The following is a 15476-nucleotide window of genomic DNA, read 5'->3' on the forward strand; positions in this document are numbered from 1 at the left end:
CGCGACACTTGATGCGCGCATGATAAATGAATATTGAATGTTTTGTTGTTGTTTGTGCAGTGAGTGTGAGCTGCACACAAGACCTGGAGGAGCTGCTTCTGGAAGCCAGTTTGGACACTGGCAGAGATGCGCCATGAAGAAGCTTTGACAGGTGAAACGCGCTGCACATAAAGCGGGGTACACGGGCAGGGATTTTTAAGGGCCGCCAAACGCGACTGAAGTGGACCGTCGTGGAAAAAGTTCTGATTCTTTGGCCGATTTTAGCCGTTTTAAAAATTGGCAAAAATCAACAGCAAGTAGAAAGGCCCACCCGATTAATTGGCCGATATTAGCGAAATGTTGGACGTTTTTTGCTTCTTCTTTTTTTTTCTCTCCACGTTCCAACATGAGACAAAGTGACTTTCCCCCAAAACATTTTTTTTACAGTTTTTCTCTTTTTTTAACTTACAGTAGAGGGCAAAGTTTTGTAAAACAGTCATCATTCAGTCACCATTCATATCTTTATTGTTGTAAGTAGGACTGTCAAAATTATAAATGTATTCGACCCAATCTCTCTTAACTAACTTCCTGTCTTCCACAGGTCCTCTGAGGACAGGAGACGTTGACAACTATTTCTCCCACCTTAGCAAACTCACACAATCCTTCCAAAGGACACAAGACAAAAAAAAAAAAACACTCTGATGATCCCAACGAGTTTTGTAAAGAATCGAAGGACACACACACACGCACGCACACACACACACACACACACACACACACTCACACACACAAATATCAAGGTGACATCACTACGACCACTGAAGCGCGTGAGGGGAACAAAGACAAAGTAACCATGCTGTCATCACTACATTCTTTGCAATTCTTTCCACGGCAACAAGGACGGACGAGAGCAGAGGAAAAAAAACACTAACCAAAGACCAATCGAGGGAGTGTGTGTGTGTGTGTATGCGTGTGTGTACGCGTGTATACGCGTGTATACGCGTGTCTTCAGGAAAGCTTTTAACCGGCAAGCTTCGGCGACACACAATTGTGGACCCGGTTGAGCACACCTGCCGGCTTTCATGTCACGACACTGTAAACAGTGACCATCAAGATTTATTATTTTTTTCTCTCCTCATTCATCGTTCCGAGTTTGAAGGGACCTGCGCCAAAGTGAGCCCGCCTCCCGGTTTTGCGTCTTGTATGGCGGTCACTTTGGCCCCTCAGGAATCAACACAAACCAAACCCGGAGCCACAAACTCCTCAAATCTATACATCTCTTATTCTTCCTCATCTTCTTCTCTTTCACTCTTTTTATTTTTTTGGGCTCCTTTGACAAATCATTTGTATTTATTTGATGAGTTTTTGGATTTATCCAGCCCCACCCCCCAACCCCATCTCCTTAATTTGTTTTTAAAAAACCCACCCTGTATTTGATTTGTATATTTCAATTACAGCAGATATTTAGTTTTTCTTTTTCCCCTCCATTTTTGGGGGGGAGGGCAAGTTTGGAGTGGTTGACTCGTTCAGTAGCAGTCGGGGTGCATTCCTGACAAAGCAAATAACGTAACCAGGAAGCGACATGTCACGTGGTGTCGTCGACGCCGGGTGGCCGCCAGAGGGCGCCGCTCCTCCGCGCTGCTGCTCTCCAAGTCGTGACTCCACCCAAAGCAAGACGCTTCTCCGTTTTGCACCCCCACTGTTTGTATATGCTTTCATTTTTAGACCTTTTTAATAAATTGTTAACTTAATTCAAACTGTGCTGGTAATCACAAAGATATGTATGGCGAAATTTGTTCCACTCAAATAAATGCATGTATCGACTCGATCAGTGACTTTGATTTATTTTTTTACAATAAATGAATGTCCAGTGTGCTTTTCTTTTTTCTTTTTACCCCTTCCACTTGTGTTTTCACTGTGTTCCATGATATATTTCTACTGACACTTTTACAGCTATAGTATTTATTGAGAGTTATTGCGCAACCCTAAATACCGTCATTCTAACCTGATGTGGCTAAAGCGGAGAAGAGAATGCAGACGGGCCATTGGGGCCATTCATATACCGCCCGTCCCGTGCACCCTTCGTGGGGTGGCGGACCTGGCGAGTGATCAAAAGTGTCCTCGCCGGGTCTCCGGGTGGGCTTAGTCGTACTTCAGGAATGTGCTTAGCAGGCTGGAGAACAGTGGGGATTTATCCACGGTGTCAGACCCCATCCGACCTGTTGACTCGCAGCCCACTGGACGGAAAGGAAAGCTGCCGCGTCATTCCTGGGAACGGCAGAGGTCTATACTGTACTTGAACATGTCCTTTTGCTTCGGTGAGCATGTGCTCTGTGAGAGAAACACGACGCGTTGGGATAAAACTGTTCTTCTATGGTCGTAGTCTGCTGCACACGTGCCGGCACAAAACTTCTTCACCCCACAAAAAAAAAAAGAAATCCCTGCACTTTACGATGTGATTATGTAATCATACAACACAATGGAGATTACATCAGGATTTATTAGCATCACTCCACCAAGCTCAATGTTGGGAAGTTTGGGTGGGCTGTGGAATGGTGCTTTTGAAACCTTCATACTTTCCCATCCTATTCGGAATCAATTCCCATATTAGAATGTAATTCATATTGTAATAATAGCTTTTTAAAATAGATTTGTCAAAAAAAGGTCAGGGGTCGTATCCTGTCTGAGAAGACAATAGCACCTCGTGAGATGAGATGAGTACCAATTATCCGTTTTGTGCAACCCAAAGTAAAAAATTATAACTTTATATACTTTGTATTTTAAAACAAGCTTCTTCCAGATAAATGCTAGCAGTGATACATGTGCACTTGTTAGAGAAAAGATTAAAGCATCTTGTCATACCTCAGTCATTCTTCTGTTTGGGGCCGCGTGTCTCAGTTATTTTTGGGTTGGTTGTCACATTTGCAAGTAATGGGCCAATTAACTCATTCACTGCCATTTCAAAAAAAGATAAAAAATTAGGGGCGACAGGCGATTAACATTTTTAATTGTAATTAATCGCATGACTTCATTAGTTAACTCATGATTAATCACAATTTTGTAATTGTAAATGTACAATAAAAAAATATAGGTTTTCATACTCTTGTTAACAAAAGTGGAAAAAAATGTTAAAGTAATAGAAATAATTTTAAATGATTTTTTTACGTTTATAGCCGTCAATGGCAGTGAATGAATAAAAAAGAAAAGAAAACATAAATTTGGGGCGTCAGGCGATAAAAATTTGAAATCATGATTAATCGTATTACTTCACTAGTAAACTCATGATTAATCACAAATGTTATATCTGTTCTAAATGAACAATTAAAAAAATCTAGGTTTTCATACTCTTGTTAACAAAAGTGGAAAAAAATGTTAAACTCATAGAAATAATTCTAATTAATTGTTTACGTCTACAGCCGTCAATGGCAGTGAATGAGTTAAAAATCGCTGGCAACCCGGTGTACATCTTACCCCATACGGTGAGACAACTTACCCAACGGTGGGGCAACCTGTCACGTTTCACTCTCTATTTGATTGCTTACAGCTCAGCAAAGACACAAAATATGAAAATTACATGATTACAAAATATACACCTAAGACTTTGCTCTTTTATCTAGTATACATTTTGTTTATATATTATGTAGTGATTCCAAGAAATATGTGAGAGTGTGAAAGTGTGACATCAAGCCCAAAGTATCCCCTTTTTATGAGGAAACCGCAGCGCTATAGCATCAGAGGTTTAGCTAGTACTGGACTGGTTTAGCCTTTATATTGATGTGGATGAATGTTTCACTAAATAGACCTATTAAGCACGGGGTACCACAGGGGTCCATTTTAGGACCGCTTCTCCTTGTCCTCTACTTCAACAATTTTGTTAATGTATTGAAAGGGTTCTACAAAGTTTTTATTTGTGCAAAAGTGGTTTCAAATGAACAAACTCTCCAGGAAGGAGAGGCGGTGGGGGGGGGGGGGGGGTTGGCTGTTTGGATGGAATATTTTCCTCTAGGAAGGGACACACTGTCTCTCTCTTTCAAGGACACCACAATCTACATACAACCTGTTTTCTCACAATGATGCATTTGGAAGTTATTATAGATTTATGACTTGTTTTTTGTTTTTATTTAAATATATACTGTATCACATAAAAACGCTAATAAGTTGCATAACAAAAATACAATAGACGGAGAGATAGATAGATAGATAGATAGATAGATAGATAGATAGATAGATAGATAGATAGATAGATAGATAGATAGATAGATAGATAGATAGATAGATAGATAGATAGATAGATAGATAGATAGATAGATAGATAGATAGATAGATGGATGGATGGATGGATGGATAGATGGATAGATGGATAGATTACGCCTGCCTCCCTCCCTCTCACATGACAAAGATTAGAGGAGTGTAAGAAGAAGAAGAGGAGGGAGTTGGAGGAGGGGTGTGGAAATGTTGCACACAATGAATGAAACATTTTTGGATTCGTGCACACGAGCGTCCTCCTGCCATCTCTTCTCTTTGGCTGCTTACTCACATGTCTTCTTCCTGGGAGGTAATTATGACGTGTCCATATTTTAAAGTAGGACTCCGAGTAACTTAAATGTTACTAGTTTCATTGTTTATCGATGTGGTGTGATATAACTTGTATAACTTATACATGCATGTCTAACAGTAAACAATGAAATTGCTGAAACTGCATAATGTAGCAGTGGCTTAATAAAAATAAAAAAAAGTAAACTAGCTTAGCATAATTATTTTGTATTTTACTTTGAATTGCCACAAGATGGCGGCAAAGCACTTAAAACGAAGATGGCCGTATAGCATCAACACCATCGCGCATGAATGAACACAATAATGAAAACATGTTACATCAACAATTTTATTTAGGTCGATCTTATAATGTAACAGAGTGAAAATACTTTGGGTACTCAAGTATGATCATATATGTATCTCACATTGTTATTTATACTTTTTTTTTAATCATTCACTTTTGGTCCACTACATTTCCTAAATAAATCACATGTGAAGTACTTACTAAATAGAATAGTAACACAATACATTTCTTCCAATAATTTTGTACATTTAAAATCTGACAATGACTTTTGATTAATTCAAAAGATCAATGATGTGCTAACAGCATCAATAGTGGCCGTTTTTGAAGCGACAGGTATTGGAACACAAACAGTGGAGCGACGTGACAGATAATATAACAATAATCAGTTGTATATTCTTTATCATTCACAAAGAGTGACTAATATTACAATCATCGAACTGTACAGTAGAGGTTGTAACACTATTCTTAATTTGGCTTGACATGACTATTATACTGCCTCCTGGTGGCCAAGCCTGGTACACCAGAAGGAGCAGTACAACGAATTGCATCGTGATGCACAAACTGTTTAATTCTTTATATTCTAGATTCATTCTGACAATTTTTTTGGGTGCAGATATGAAGAAGGTGTCACACTGGTGCCAGCTGGGCATCACTATCCTGGTGCTGGTTCTGGAACTGATCACCGTTCAGCTGTGCAGGTCCTTCATCTTGCTGGTGGACGGCTTCCACACGCTTTTTGTCCTCAGTCACGTGGCTCTAAATCACCCTCAAAACGCAGCAAGTCCCTCTGATTCAAGCGCTCGTCCATCTTCGGAGACGACCAATCCCGCCGGGCTTCTGACCTGCGGCGCGTCCCACCCTGACGGCAGGTTTCAGCCGGTCGGGGTCTTCGTCTCGGCCCTGCTGCTCGTGTCTCTGTGTGTCTCCAGCTTGTTGGAAATGATCAGCTCGTCTGTGGAGATGCACCCTGTGGAGCGGCCCTGGCTGCTTGTGGCGGTGGGCGTGGTCAGCGTGCTGCACAATGCCGCGGTACTCGTGATGACCTGGAGGCGGCGGGGGGCCGGGGGCGGGGCCGGGGCTGGGGGGGAGCACGAGTGTTACATTGAGGTCAACCACAAAGGTAACACTTACATCCTAAATTTGATGCGTGTTTTGATGGCAACAAAAAATATTTCCCTTATAATTTGATGACTTTATATTTATGATGGGACAATGAAGCTTCATGAACCACTTGCAATTATTTTCGTACTCCTCTAGATGGTGCTATTGGTTTAAAGATAAAGGCCCCATTTAACCATTCAAATCCATTCAAATGGGTTACTAATTGTATTTTGGAAAAAACACACACGTCATAGTCGATAAAATTAAAATAAATAAATAAGATCATAATAGTAAACAGAATGTTCTTACAGAGCAATTTATCTACACCATATGTCGTCCAAAGCAGTTCACCTAGCCTCATATTAACTAAAGCGCTAACGCAGCCGCGTCAAGCTAGGGAAATGTTTTGTTTTCCTTTTTAGTTTAAAATAACTTACTTTAACTTCCAGGATCTCGGTATGTATACTGGCCAACGGCAGAACCCAGGGTGTGTGTGTTTTTCGCTTTTGGTAAAGTTTTAAATCTATCCGTGTAGTCCATCCATGTCGTGTATGTAGTAGCAGCTAGCTAGCGCTAAGGCTAAGCTAATCTAGGACGGTCTGTCGTAAATGTGTCATTTCCTTCAAAGATGTACTGCGTCTCTCCAATAAAAGATATCTATCTTATTTATCTGATCATAACTTGATACATTTTTTTAATTGTTGTTAAAAAAAGAATCAAATTAACCAGATCGTTGCGCTTGAACCATCCTTGAATTATCGCACCTTATGTGTTGAGATATGTACCGAATGGCCTTTTTTTTGGAGAGATGCAGAGGGAATACTTGATTTGTCTTTCGTGGTACCAGAGGGTTCCGAATAATAGTCCATGTGTTTACTTTGAGTTTGAAGTATGGTGTATGTTCAGGTGTGCTCTTATTTTGACATACGGTGTAGTTGTATGTCCAGGTGAGGCTTTTTACTTTGAAGTAGAGCACTTGGTTTTGCTTGTTGTTCATTCTTTCTCACAGCTGTGTCTCAGGAGGGTTCCGAAAGCGCAGGCGAGGCCGAGCGGGGCCCGCGCGGAGCCGGTGAATTTCATCGCGGGACAACTGCGCCCTCTCTCCGCAACGAGGGTCTTGTCTTCTGCAACCCGGTGACCTCGGCGGAAGGAGGCGCGGATGCGGAGAAGACGAGCAAAGACGACCCTCGGGACAACAGGCGGCCGCTGAATCGGCGCCGTCCTTCCGTGGTGATGGTGGTGCAGGGTCTGTCCACGCCGGTGCTGGTCCTGGTCAATAGTTTGGTGATGCTGCTGGTGGGGCCCGACTACCGGCATCCCTTGGGGACCTGTGGCCCGCTGATGTACCTGGATCCGAGCTTGGCCATCTTGGCTGCCATCATTCTGGTGGGCGGAGCTGTGCCGCAGGTGTAACCATGTGAACCGCTGACAATTCGAGTGGGCTGGCTTCATTTTTTGTCATTTTGTAGGAGAGGATTGAAAGCGGAAGTCAAGTTTACAACATTATTTGCAATAACGAGTTTTATGTGCTCCCATTGGTCTAAACACGGTATTGTGATTGATTCATTGGTTGAGTGAGAATGAACTCATTCACTGCCATTGACGGCTATAAACGTCAAAAATGCATTTGAAGTATTTTTATTAGTTTAAAAAAACTTTTGTTAAGAATATGAAAAAAATGATTGTACATTTAGAATAGATATAAAATATGTGATTAAACGTGAGATAACTAGTGAAGTCATGCGATTAATTACAAATAAAAAAATTAATCGCCTGACATTAGGGGTGTCAGGCGATTACAATTTTTAATCGTAATTAATCGCACGACCAATAATTAATCACAAATTTCCCATCTGTTCTAAATGTACAATAAATAAAAATCTAGGTTTTCATACTCTTGTTAACAAAAGTAGAAAAAAAGGTTAACTAATAAAAATAGTTAAAATTATTTTTTTTACGTTTATAACCGTCAATGGCAGTAAATGAGTTAAGCAGAAAAATCCACCTGTTTTTTTTTATCCATCACAGGGGGCGGCCATATTATATTGTACTAACACCTGCCGTAGTAATATTGACGTCACATTGTATGTTTTTTAAACAAAGAAACTAGTGACTAGACCACGAGTGTACACTGTGTTCTGTATGAAAACGTCATATGCCTCAGTAGCCTACTGTTCTGGGAAAAAAAATGGATACCAAATACATAATGTTTTTACTAGCTGTCCGTGACCGACCCAAAATTGCTTTAAGCAACAGATTGAACATCAACAGAGCAATTAATAAAATTTAAAGGTCTACAGTGCTAGCATGTGTAATATTTATGTGTAGCCCTCCTCAGCTGCACAGGTACGGGCTGCTGTTGCTGCAGGCCACGCCTCCTCACGTGAGCCTATCGGACGTGAGGGAGCGGATCGGGAGCGTGCCCGGGGTGGAGGAGGTGCACGAGCTCCACATCTGGCAATTGTCCGATTCGTTCGCGGTGGCCTCGGTCCACGTGCTCTGTCACGCTACCTTTCCCCTACACAGGTACTTCCGCTTCCTCACACATTGGAGAAACTTAAAATGTGATTGTGAGCGTGAATGCTTGTTTGTCTAGATGAACACAACATTTCTTATATCATTTTATACAGTATGAGTTTTATTTTTATTTTTTTATTTATATGATACCTACACTTTTCTCATCAAGGCATTTACTTTTTCTCACATTTTTCTCTTGTTTAAACATTCTCAATGTTCAAACCTTCCTAAATTTTATACAATAGGTACATTACTGTAAAAAAATAAAATGCATGCAAAATTGCACAAAAAAATCCGCGAGACAGCAAAAAGTGAACCGCGTTATAGCGAGGGAACACTGTATATGAATTATTCTATTTATAATTATTCCAAATGTATACATTTCACCTCTGAAAAAAGTATACCATTTAAAAAATGACTTGCTTTTTTTTTAGTAGTAGTAGTAGTAGTAGCTGTTTTAATAATACAAACAATTTTAAATCATTGTCAGTATAACCTGTACGACGTGCTTGTTATTAATCCACAGAAATTCAGAATTAAAAACAACAACTTTTTGGTTGTAATTGTTTTTTTAATCTAAATAAAAAATACATTAACAATATTTGGAGATGGGCTACATGCTTTTATCAAGCTTTTTTTTTAAAGAAAAAAATGCTAATTTTTCGGGCAAACCCAGTGATTTCCAAACGGTTTGGGTTTCTAGCTCATTATAGTGATATGTGGACGCCCTCTAGTGGTAGGTGAGAGAACTTCTCAATGAAATGTTCAAATTGCAGTATGAAGACGCAAAAACTTTTCAGTACGTTTGTTCAGTATAATTTGTGTTTAACTTTTAAGTGTCATACATTTACATTTTTATGTATTTATTTAAGCATATACTTGCAACAGTGTCAATGTTCAAACTGTGCAAAATGTTACAGTGGTTTCCAATAACACTAAATAAAAACTTCCGCCTTGTTTTTGATAAACATTTAGGCCTACTAGCTACTGTATTTTTAATGGTGGTCAAAATGGTGGTAGTTGGAGAGCCAAGTATTGTTTTAGGTGATATTTGAAAGAAAGATTTGCACTAAAAACGACTTTCTTACATGTTCAGGTGTGCTGATCTAATGTCAGGGGTCACCAAGGTCCTGCAGAGTGTCGGAGTGAGCTGCTGCACAGTGCAACCTGAGTTTTCTTCCCCTTCTGCCCTCCCCAAGGGTCCAACGTGCCCACTTCCGGTGCCAGCCTGCAGGTTGGCCTGTGCTAAGCTCTGCGACGACTACGTGTGCTGCCCTGACAAGACTCCGTGATGGAAAGATGTTTTTGTAACCAGACAATCATGAATGAAAACCTTCCAACATCTGCTCTTTGAAACGCAATAAATGACCTTTAAAAAAAAAAGTTTTTTTCATCTTTTAAAATCTCTCAAGATGATAAACATTACGTCTCAGCAGCTCACACGGACAAAAATAAATAAATCCACACCAAGGTTACCTGTTATGACGACATCTGTCGCCTCCTTTCCTCTCCAGCACAGCCAATCAGCACGCAGTATTTTTCATAAACGGACGCATACCTGATGTGGTTCCTTTTTGTCTGGTTTTTGACAGAATTGTGCTTCGTATATGCTAGTGGGAAGCTATGAACCCATATAATTAGTTCTAGGCGAAACTAACTTACAAACTTAATTAAAATATCGATGCATTACGATAAAAACCGTCACTTAAAACTTCTACTGCATCTGTGGTCTATATATAACTTCCTGAAAAGCTTATTAAGTGCCCGGATGATCCTCGGTGGTCCGGGGTGCAGGCTTCAAACCTGTAGCTGCCTAGCGGCAGAGTGGTTCGATTCCACCTTTCGGGCGAGCGTGAATAATGTACAATTCAGTTTTAATGTTTAAATTTACTGACGATTTTATAGTTTGTTCACTGCTGACAGTGAAAGGAAAAACACGGTCGACTACTTCCCGTCTTCAAAGCTCTGTTCTCGCACTTCAAAATAAAAGTGACAATCAATTAGTCAACAATATAAACTAGCAAACCTACAAGGTATCATAAACTCTGTAAGAAATATAATTCACTAGTATTATTTACAATATAATTAATACCATTTCAGTATTCTGTTTGATAGTCACTTTTATTTTTTAAATGCAGCTGAGAAGGCCAACGACACTTGCGTTTTTTTCTGTTGGGAAAAAATGCTTATATAATTTTTTTCAAACAAACTGATCTGGCTTAGTGAAACGTGATTTTATTTGTTTTTGGACAAAGTGTGACAAAGAAACAAGCTATCGCCAGCGACAGCATTCCTTTTCTTGCCAATGAAAATCCACTTTAGTTTATAGACCAATCATCAACGACAATGATCTATCCACGCCACCAATGATAAACCTTTCAAATGTTAGCCAATCACAAGCGACATTAATATTCGCTGCCGCCAATAATATTCCTCGTTGGTGTGATGCGGTCTAGCAATGCGGAAATTTGCTAAAGTTGGACGATGTCCTTGCACGCTTGACGTTTCTCTCTGAGGATTTAAAACATCTTTATGATTTGCTTGGTAAGACTCATGCTTAATAGTTTCCTTAACGATGTAGCTATTTAAATAGTGTTTCAATAATTAGTTAATCAATAATCTTGTCGCCAGGCGCGACGTTGACCATGCTATTTGCTGATATGTAGTCGATGTAATAATCAATACTGTGTGTGATCGTGCAGATTCATAACTCCTTGCATGTGTTTAGGATTACATGTTACATATTACATTGTAACCGTATACTGTATGTGTACCACTGTAACACAACACTGCGCTCAAATATAGGAAAATAATAAAAAATTACACTTGCGTTGCACATAAACGTAAAATAAAAGTTGCCCCTGAATATTTAATTAAAAAAATAATATTTCTTATAAAACATTAAATGTAACTGTAAGGAATGTAAAAGGTAAATAAAACTGAACTGTACTTGGGCAGAGATTCTTTTGCATACCACTAGAGGGAGCCTGCATACCATGCTTGGAGAATAATAACTTCTCTATTCTCTCCTTATGTCTTCAAAGATCCAATATGCCTCTCTTTAAATACCCTCCTAAAATCTGGGACGCCCTAAAACTGAAAGAGGGCATCTACGCACGGCTTCCCAAGCATTACCTGAAGTCTCTGGTGGAGAAGGAACCCACGCCGGTCCACTGGAGACCCCTGGGGGTTCAGTACCGACTCAACCCCAAGACGGGGCAAAAACAACGAGTGCAGGACGTCCCGATCCCCATCTTCTACCCTCCTGAGTCGCAGAGCGGACTTTGGGGGGGTGAGGGCTGGGTATCGGGCCAAAGATATGCCAACAACGATAAAGTGAGTGCGTACCAGGATATTTTGATAAAAATAATTTTTCAAATTCTATAAGGTTAACTTTATCCTCTCGTAGATGTCCACTCGTCTGCCGAAGACGTGGAAGCCTCAGCTTTTGAAGAGAGAACTTTACAGCGAGATCCTGGACCACAAGTTCACCATCACGGTCACACCGCGCACCTTGGACCTCATCGACGCCGCCTTTGGCTTTGACTTGTACATCCTCAAAGTAAGAGAGAAAGGCTGTTGCTAATATGTGGATATAAAATGGTTGCCCGCTGCTTAGCTCATAGTCCACAGACGCAATATTAATCAGAATGTTTATATTTTTGTAAATAATGTTTTATTTTTTTATGCTCCCGGCTGGGCTGCACGATTTCAACGGGGGTCCGTATGTTTGTTTGTTTATACTTGTGTTAAGACGCCAAAGGAAGATCTGAACTCCAAACTGGGCATGGACCTGAAGAGGGCCATGTTATTGCGCCTGGCTCGCAAAGACACTCAGCTGTATCCGGACGACCCAACGACAAGAGACAAGGTGTACAACAAATACAAAGTAAGAGCTCGCTCGCGTCTTTCGCCGGCGCAAAGTCAAAAGTCCGGTCACATGATTCACACTTGTGTTTTTGTCACCACGCTGAGCAGCAGTTTGAGATCCTCGAGGAGGAGGCCGAGTGGGTTGGTCTGACTCTGGTAGAAGCCGTGGAGAAGCAGAGGCAGCTGGAGCACAAGGTAATGCTGTGACATCATTACAATTACGGAGATTTGTGTGTGTGTGTGTGTGTGTCCAAAACGCATAGAAAATGCGCATTTGTTGGATGGCGACAATATGGCGGGTTGACAATTATGTCAATTTGGAAAGTTTACAGAAGTTTGCTGCAGATAATTAAAGAATACAATCTGAATATATATTTGTTAGTCATATGTATCCAGTTTGTAGAGTTTTTTTCCAGGCCCACACTGTGCCCCCCTTTAAAGGAATAAGACTTCTACGACCTGGCAAAATAGATGCTACTTCCATCCTCCTGCTTCTCATGCAAATGACTAATTAAATAAGAAAATAGGCATAACAGTGATTAGAGAGGAAGGCCAGTCCCGCCTTAGAACCGTTTGCAGTGATGAGTCAACCTTCAAGCAGTTAGTAATACTTGTGTACACGTGTTCAATGTACCGTTATGTGTGTGCGTGTGCCAGGAGCCCGGGCCACTGTTCAAGGCGTGTGCGGAAAAGCTGGTAGAGGAGCTGCACATCGAAAAACTGTCCGAGCCTCTTCTCTTGGAAAAAAAATAAAGATGAAGATCATGAAAAAGTCATTCACGTGTGTGAGAGACACGCAGGAAGCAAGAACCACTACTTATTTATCTCACTTCCCCTTTCTTTCTTTTTTAGAAGAGCATTCAACTCTGGTGTAAATACAACAGCTGCCCATTGTATCAACTTGTATAAATAAAATCTTTGAACATTTCACATTTATGTCTCTTAACAGGAAGTGGGGAAAAAAAATACAAATAAACACAAGATCAGTTAGAAATGGTATTTTCATCAGCACATACATGATATATTAGAGAGCTACGATTCAAGATTTCAAATCTTTTTTTTTTTCTTGGACATTATCTTGAGATTCAAGAATTACAGTAAATTTTTACACACCCCTGTTCAATATTATTTTTTTGTTTATAAAAAAAAAGAGACCAACATAAACCATTTCAAAACATTTTCCACCATTAATTTGACCTGCAACCTGTAGAACGCAACAGGGGGGGGATGTTTTAGCGAGGGGAAGCAGGCAATTTAAACGGTAGCAGGTGTGAGCTGATTGCCATTTAATATGAGTGCATAATCGCAAAATAGCTTTGGGTTTTTCATTACAGTTTTTAGAATGGGTTTGTCCCCCCCCCCCTTTTTTTTTAATTAGTTTTATTACTTTTAGTGTTTTACAATAAGTATTACCTGATAAAGTTAAACTACAGTTCCTAAATGACTTGACTGAAATTCCTTATTCTATATGGTTGAAAAGTACAGTAGGCCAATACATTTAAAATAAACCCTGAAAGCTCGTCATATATGAAATAATTGACAAAGATGAAGAGACATTTTCGCTATAAACACAAATGTTTCAGTTTTCGTTAACTGAAACAACCTTGTTTTGAATGTGATTGGTTCATTCTGAATACAACACGTACATCCTGTTATTGAACATCCGGGCATTTCTGAATGCAAACACTCCCTTTACAGTGAAAACAAACAAAATGACGTATTTGCATGTTGACTTGACTAGCATACACAAACCAGACAAATTGTTATAGTAGTCACTAGTAAAATGACCTTTCGCCACATTTTGAAATCCAAATACTACTTACAAATCAATTTACGATACGAAATCCAATGCTTTGCGGAGTATAATTTCACCGAGTAAGCCCGCCATTTTAATTTGTGTTATAAGATCGGAATTGTCAATAGGAGTGTGTGTACACTTGTGCAACCTTCTATTTAGTTGCACAGTTCACATTAACAGTGAAACGAGTTTTGAAATTATTTAAATCGCCTTCTAATAAAAGCACAACCTGAAACTTGTGTTCTATCGTTATTTGTCCACCAGGAGGCGCACAGATGTAGAACCCCACAGTAGGCTCAGAGTGGAAAAATAGTTTTACAACTTGATAGTTAGTGTTCACATCTCCGTCAATCTGCTTTCTCTTTCGACTTTAAAGTGTGTGGGTTAGTGAGAGAGCTTCGAATGTGACGGGGATTCCCTAGACTTTGTGTGGGGACTCCCGTGGGTGTTGGAACATAATTTACGGAAAAATGTGGCTTCTAGAAATACACACAACACAGTGCACACCTGCACCACCTAAATATAGTAGCCTGTACATCGATTAAAAAGAAAAGAAGAAAAAAAGCCTATCAACTGATTAAAAAAATACGTTTTCCCGCCTCCAAACTGCAGCCTTGTCTTCATCCATCCTTTAAAAATGGCATTCTACTACGCTGTGATGTCTTGTTTGAATTCGATTAATCGTTCCACACTAGTAGTTCTCGTGAGCAGATTTTGACAACACCCCAAGTGAGTCCTTTGAAGGATGACGTTTCCTGTAGCCGTTGAAGACGTCCAGCTGCACTCCAAAAGACAGGATGTCCACGCAGCTGTGTATATGCGTGTGTAAACGGTTGGAGGGCAGCCCAGAATGGAGGAGCCCCACCCCCACTATCAAGAGGAAAACGACCGGTGTCGGTACCAGATGTGATCGACCTGCCAGATCGTATCGGGGTCGCCTAATAAACACGTCACGCTACTAGATTGGCTAGAAATTATCCAATTGACGACAAACATACAATAACAAAATGTATAGGCTGAAATTGTAAAAACGTAAATAAACCAAATGATATAAAAGCAAGATATATTGAATAAATGATAAATACACAAATTAATTGCCTGAGATGTGACAAATATTGTCAGTTTAGATCGCTAATGTGGTCCTATTATCATTGAGCCTTTCTTTGTGATGTATTGTGATTTGTCAATTCGCTCTCGTTAGCGCTGCTGTACTGACGGCATCGGCAAGGTCGACGGCGCTTCAATCTATTTTATTCTATTTTCTATCCTGCTTTTATATTATTAGGTTTATTTACGTTTTGACAATTTCAGTCCATACATTTTTGTTATTTAAATGACATATTTAATATTTTCTTTCCAATGTTTTGAAATCAA

General features: G+C 40.0%; 3 protein-coding genes and 1 non-coding gene across 7 annotated transcripts in view; all 4 read left to right on the forward strand.

The window, feature by feature from the left end:
• Nucleotides 1-1807, forward strand: part of ppp1r37 (protein phosphatase 1, regulatory subunit 37) — a 30831-nt gene extending 29024 nt beyond the window's left edge. For all 4 annotated transcript variants that reach the window (XM_086081109.1, XM_086081108.1, XM_086081106.1 and 1 more), the window contains 2 exons: nucleotides 61-151; nucleotides 581-1807. In XM_086081109.1, the coding sequence (XP_085937235.1) occupies nucleotides 61-137 (77 nt within the window). In that variant the 3' untranslated portion in view covers nucleotides 138-151; nucleotides 581-1807. The remainder of the gene's footprint in view (nucleotides 1-60; nucleotides 152-580) is intronic.
• Nucleotides 1808-4420: 2613 nt separating this feature from the next.
• Nucleotides 4421-9788, forward strand: LOC147171322 (proton-coupled zinc antiporter SLC30A1). Its single transcript, XM_086080873.1, has 5 exons — nucleotides 4421-4534; nucleotides 5430-5936; nucleotides 6927-7324; nucleotides 8256-8443; nucleotides 9531-9788. Exons 1-5 carry the CDS (start codon nucleotides 4432-4434, stop codon nucleotides 9724-9726), a joined length of 1392 nt encoding a protein of 463 aa, XP_085936999.1. The 5' UTR covers nucleotides 4421-4431; the 3' UTR covers nucleotides 9727-9788.
• A 408-nt stretch (nucleotides 9789-10196) lies between these two features.
• Nucleotides 10197-10283, forward strand: trnastop-uca (transfer RNA opal suppressor (anticodon UCA)). Its single transcript has one exon. It is a non-coding gene; the product is annotated as a tRNA-Sec (tRNA).
• Nucleotides 10284-10863: 580 nt separating this feature from the next.
• Nucleotides 10864-13234, forward strand: mrpl28 (mitochondrial ribosomal protein L28). The gene is made up of 6 exons (XM_086081191.1): nucleotides 10864-10978; nucleotides 11479-11770; nucleotides 11844-11996; nucleotides 12189-12323; nucleotides 12413-12499; nucleotides 12962-13234. The coding sequence occupies exons 2-6, from the start codon at nucleotides 11486-11488 to the stop codon at nucleotides 13055-13057; spliced, it is 756 nt and encodes a 251-aa protein (XP_085937317.1). The 5' UTR covers nucleotides 10864-10978; nucleotides 11479-11485; the 3' UTR covers nucleotides 13058-13234.
• Nucleotides 13235-15476: the final 2242 nt, after the last annotated feature.

Source organism: Leptonotus elevatus, chromosome 7 (genome assembly GCF_054856555.1).
Source record: "Leptonotus elevatus isolate MCC_2025b chromosome 7, RoL_Lele_1.0, whole genome shotgun sequence".
Lineage (NCBI taxonomy): Eukaryota > Metazoa > Chordata > Actinopteri > Syngnathiformes > Syngnathidae > Leptonotus > Leptonotus elevatus.